General features: G+C 42.6%; 1 protein-coding gene across 1 annotated transcript; it reads right to left on the bottom strand.

Moving 5' to 3' along the window:
- Positions 1-412: 412 nt before the first annotated feature.
- Positions 413-2,444, bottom strand: LOC136805081 (uncharacterized). The gene is made up of 2 exons (XM_067061648.1): positions 1,858-2,444; positions 413-1,745 (listed from the first exon to the last, which is right to left on the bottom strand). Exons 1-2 carry the CDS (start codon positions 2,442-2,444, stop codon positions 413-415), a joined length of 1,920 nt encoding a protein of 639 aa, XP_066917749.1.
- Between the last annotated feature and the right edge of the window lie 3,261 nt (positions 2,445-5,705).

A 5,705-nucleotide genomic window follows, 5' to 3' on the forward strand; every position in this document is an offset into this window, starting at 1 on the left:
TAAAAAATAACGTCAGAAATGTCAATTCCTGAGGAACGAGTGAGGAACGCTTGAAAAATGTCATGAAAGTCTATTCCTGAGGAACGTTCGAGGAACGAGTGAGGAACGCTTGAAAATAACGTCATGAAAGTCCATTCCTGAGGAACGTTCGAGGAACGAGTGAGGAACGCTTGAAAATAACGTCATGAAAGTCCATTCCTGAGGAACGTTCAAGGAACGAGTGAGGAACACGTAAAAATTACGTCAGAAATGTCTATTCCTGAGGAACGTTCGAGGAATAGATGAGGAATGCTGAAACGAAGTTGAAACATCTCCATTCCTGAGGAACGTTCGAGGAACGAGTGAGGAACGCTTAAAAATAACGTCATAAATGTCCATTCCTGAGGAATGTTCGAGGAATAGATGAGGAATGCTAAAACAAAGTTTTGAAATCTCCATTCCTGAGGAACGTTCGAGGAACGCTGAGGAATGATGAGGAATAGAAGAGGAATAGTGAGGAATGGAGATGTCCGTGAGGAATGGTGATCGGGTTAGTAGTGAACTTTGGTACATGGTTGATGAGCCATTGATCAAACCAAGCGTTGTAGATTGCAGTGTTTGAGTCGAGTATTTTGGAGAAGCTTTTCGTAACTTCTAACGGACCAGCCGGACTACGATCATTGTTTCGTCCTAACTTCAATCGATTTGGCGTGATAAGGTCCATGGTATCGAAATTGGACACAATACCATTGAGTGCGAGGGGCAAATCGTTGATTGAATTAGCGACTTCTGAGCAGATAGTTTCCCATTGGATGACTGATAACCGATGCCCAGAAAACGACTTTTCGATTGATGATTTCACCTCATGAATCTTTCTCTCGACCTTTCCATTGTAATTGTGACCTCCAACTGGACAAAGTTCGAAGTCGACCAAAACGTCGACGTGAAGACGATGTTGTAGATCGTTGAAATTGATTTTGGTGTCTTGGAAGCCTTTGATGATTTGACTTCCTCGATCAACGTACATTGTCTTTGGATACCCATTGTCGCAAGCGAAACGAGTGAACGACATGAGGAACGACGGAGTACTGTAGTCGTCCATCACTTTGATTGACAATGTTGATGTAGAGATGCAGCAATAGAGTGATAACCAGATCTTGATAGTTTTACGTTTGTTGTGGCTTGAATAGGCTTGGAAGGGTCCAGCGAGGTCACATTGTGTGTTATAGAAAGCAGGAGCAATCGTTCTGCAACAACTTGGTGTTTTGCCCATGCTGACTTTGACTTTCGATTTTTCGAGGAAACGACACAATTTGCAAGATGCTTTGACCGTCTTTGCAACTTCGCGTCCTTCAATGATGAATGCCTTCTGGGATGCATAGCATAACGTAGCTTCGATGCCGGAATGTTTGACGACTTTGTTGTGCCAGTGAACGTCACTCAGGATGGCGTAGGCGATGGGTGAATGTTTGCTGATGATTGGAACGCAGAAGGTCGTTTGATGTAGATCTTTCATCACTTTCGTCATCGGAGTGATCACGTTGATTTCGTCTGTTGGCATGATACGACCAGTATACGTTAGGATGCCGTCAATCTCTGTTGATATGCATTTGTACTTCTCTTTACTGACGAACTGTTTCACCTCTTCAGTACCCTTGCGCCAGAAGTACGTTTCGGCTTGCTTGAGTTGATCGTCAGTCAGTCGTCCATTTGATTTGAATTCGTAGGTTGGTGCAGATGATTGTTTACGTAGAGCTACTAAAGATCTAAGTAGTTGTAGAAATGGCTTGAGCAAGTATTCTGATGACCTTTTGAAAACGAAACTTATTTGGGTCAATCAGATATTTGGAGCATGAATAGTGATCTCGAACTTCGGACACAATCTTCATTGATGCCAAGTAAACTTCACGACTGCCTTGAATTGCCTCATTCTTGATTTCACATAAGTCAGTAGAATTAAAATTAATTTGACTTACAGTTTTGGTTGGGAAGGTTGATTTGTCACCCCTGAGCCAGGAGTGCCCATTGATCCATGTTGATTTGCTGCTGATATCGTCTATTGTTGCACCTTTACGAGCTGCAATATCTGCGAGCATGTTGTTTGTGTCGATGTGTTGCCAATCTTCATGAGTTGTGTGTCGAATGATTTCGATTATTCGATTTCGAACGAATGGCTTGAGGGAGATTTCATCATTACTGATCCAGTGTAGAACGATGGTGCTGTCTGTCAATTTGATTGATCCGTTGTGTTTGGACTTCAATGCACGTTTGACGACTTCGGAAGTATGAGTGTTGAGGACAGCTGCTTCGAGTTCAGCTCGAGGTTGAGTTGATGATGACAAAATCTTTGATCGAGCAAATACGAGTTGACACGAATATTCACCGTTTAAATGTAGTATTCTGGCATAGATAGCAACGGCTGCCATCTCTTTGGTTGCATCACCGAAGTCGATGGTCTCAATCATTAAGTTGGCTGCATCATCAGGCACAATGGTTCTGCAGTTCTGGCGTATCGAATTGATTTTATCTCTTGAATCATTTCGAAGTTGGATTCCCATATGGATCTAAGGTTGTCCGGTATGGCATCGTCCCACTTCAAACCACGTTGTACGATGTTGTGGAGATCAATCCTGAGTGATGCAGTGATTGGTGTGATCTTCCCAGTGATGTCGAATAGCTCGTGCACCTTGGATACGCAATGACGCCTTGTGAGGGTGGATGGAACGATACCAACTTTCTCATCTGGTTTCTTTCCTCGTCGTTTCTTGGCGAAGTTTAGTTCGGATACGTCGATCGATACTTACGGTTACGTCAGTATGAAATGCGACTTTGTGACAGTACCAGCGAATGAGGATTTCAACAAGTTTATTCATACCGTTGGTGCCCTTTGCGAGAATTGAGTTAAGACTGTAGCCGTTGTTTGTTGGTTGTGATGCGTCGAAAACGACTCGGCAAGGTGTTGTGACGGAGCTTGCTTTCCAAACTGCCCTCCATGGTATAAAGTTTTGAATTGGGCTGTGTGCCAATTGGTTTTGAATGTTGGGATGAAGGTTCCTGACGAAGTCGACGTGGCCAAGTTTTTGGAGCTTAGCCTCAGATTCGATGACGTCACGTTTGTCATTCGGGTAAGAGGATAACTTCTTGACTTGTTGGTCGTACACCTTCTTGGCTTTCATTCGATTTGGATGTAGTCTGATATTGGGATCTTGTGTGAAGGGTAGAGTTGCCACAGTGATCTTCTCGTTTGGTATGACTTCGATTCAGCCCTCGAATTTCAGGTCGGCATTCGGCAGTGCCGACCTAAAAGCCGACCAAAGAGTGCGTATGGTCGGCAGTTCATTGCCGACCATATTCATTGATTCTCTCGGCAGCCGACCATAAGTTATCTTTTAGCTCAGCAAAGCCGACCTTAACAGCAACTGTAACTGTAAAATGAAAGTCTCTAATAAGAACCATATCGCACTCAAATAAAAAAACAAACATTGCCGTAGCCTTTAAACAACTTTGCCGACCTAAAATATAGCTCAGATCGGCATTGCCGACCTAAAAACAAGCTTAGGTCGGCAAAATTTTGCCGGCCAAAGGCCGGATTTGGACGGCACTTACTTTTACTTGAATTTCGAGGGCTGTCAATTGACTTGTTGATGATATCTTGTTCGATCTCTTCACAAATACTGATGGCTGTTATGGAATCGTTGGTCTTGCAGTTTTCGCAGTCTCGACACTTCATACATCGGTAATTGATGATGCTACCAGCTGTCTCTGCTTCGTCGAATTGGTTTTTGTTGGGTTTTGCACAAAGGAGTGGTACGTCTGGGTTGACACTAAAACCAGACTTGTAAATTGTTAATTGATTTGAAAAGAAAGTATTCTTACCACTTCCTTTGAATTGCTGTTCGATCATTGAGAATATTTCGTGTGGTCCTCCAATTATACCACGACTGCCATCTGGATTTTTGAACAATGATTTGTAAATGGTGAGTCCTGAAGGCATTTGGAAGATCACCTTGGGGTGGTATCGTAGGTATCGTATGCCAATCATAAGGTCGACGTCACCTCCGACGGATGATGGAAGCTTTGGTAAAGTTGACGGATTCCCTCCACTCCGACGAAATGCATCATGGATATCATCTTTGACTTGACCATCGAGAGGGTAATTTGGAAATGTTGAAGTGATCTTCTTGAGAGCGACACCGGTGAGTGTCACATTTGAGCCGTCAAAGGTTGGTAGATCGATACTGTAGATGCCCTTGGATGACAGTGTTGATACGTCGCCAACACCACCAAGCTTGATAGGTCCCTTTTCTTTAAGTCGGGCTCTCGATTCCAATTGATCGATCGCGTGGTCACGTACAACAAAATCGCTGCACCCAGAATCGTAGAAGATCAGGTAAGATTTTGAGTTGATGATTTGTTGAAGCTGATATATACCTGAAGCTGAGTCGTCATTTCAAGATTGAAACGTGTAGTAGTTCGATATCGTTTTTGAAAATTCTGGGATGTTGGGTCGTTTGACAATGCTTCGCGATTTGAATTGTTCCAGTACTTCTTGGTTGCCGGGATCTGACTTGTGGTCGTTGCAAACGAGAATGTGCTTCTTCATTGTGTACTTCTCGTGGCTCGGATGTTGACATGTGAAGACCTTTTGACATTTGCCTTCACGATGTTTTCCTGTAGTGGCTTGAGCTCCTGGAAATAAGCACTGATAGCAAAGGTTTTTACGTTTGAGTTCTGCAAAACGATTTGAAGGTCTCATCTCGACGAACTTTTTGCACACAAAGTATTGAATCAATTTTGTGCCCTGTGGACCAGAAGTCAATATATGATCGGACGAATCACAAATAAAACATTTCGATTGGTCAAGTGGGGATGAAGTAGGATCACTCACCTCTGTATCAGTATAATGTGAACGTGGTTGTTTCGGTGGTTGTTTTGGAGGTTCGTTGGTTTGCTTTTTGATCAACATCTTTTGTTGCTGAATCTTCATCTCTGATTCAAGGAAAATGATGAGTCTCTTCCATTCAGCTTTGGGGGATAACGTTTCGTTTGAAATCTGTGTCAACCAACGAGATAATCTAGCATTTCCGATCAGCGAGTAGATTTTGTTGATACCACCTCCATAGTAGAGGAACTGCTCGATCTTGTGTGTTTCTGCAGTTGTCGATAACTCTTTGAGGAGATTGACCATCTTGTTGAGGGCGTTGGCTGTGGATTCAGGATCTTTCATCCGATAGAGAGGATCGAGATTGGCCAGTCGGTTGAGTTTTTGGTTGAGTAGTATCATAACGTCACCGTATGTTGATTTAAGGCGTGACCAAATCTCGTCAATGTCGGTGAGCATCTTGACGACACCTAAAGCTGGTTCTTGTAGGTAATTATTCTTTAGAAGATCTCCTAACAAATGTTTTGGTGTTGATTTCTCGTGGACCTTACTGAAATTGTCTTTGAAAGTATAAATGTCTATGACGTCATCGTAGCCACTAAATTTGCTAATTTCGATATTAAGTTTGGCAGCTGAGAAGAGCTTTTGTTTGTAGACATCACGATCTCCAAGAGAAGAGGTTAAGTGTTCGACAAAATTTGACTTTGTTGTAATTAATAGTTCATACCTCTCTCCTAATGTTTTAATTTCCAATAAGGTTTCAGGAGTTGAAACTGGTTTTTCTAGCAGAATAGATTGATATTTCTTGGCAATTCTGTCGATTTGGTTATCTCTGCTGGCAAGA

This window comes from Clytia hemisphaerica, unplaced genomic scaffold, assembly GCF_902728285.1.
Source record: "Clytia hemisphaerica strain Z4C2 unplaced genomic scaffold, Clytia hemisphaerica genome assembly, whole genome shotgun sequence".
Taxonomy (NCBI): domain Eukaryota; kingdom Metazoa; phylum Cnidaria; class Hydrozoa; order Leptothecata; family Clytiidae; genus Clytia; species Clytia hemisphaerica.

What these genes read in the sequence shown, in the direction of transcription:
- LOC136805081 (XM_067061648.1), bottom strand. Translation starts at nt 2,444, where the DNA reads ATGATTGAGACCATCGACTTCGGTGATGCAACCAAAGAGATGGCAGCC. An exon ending in TTGGCATCAATGAAGATTGT is followed by an intron (nt 1,746 to 1,857) that starts GTCCGAAGTTCG and finishes ACAACTACTTAG; the next exon opens with ATCTTTAGTAGCTCTACGTA.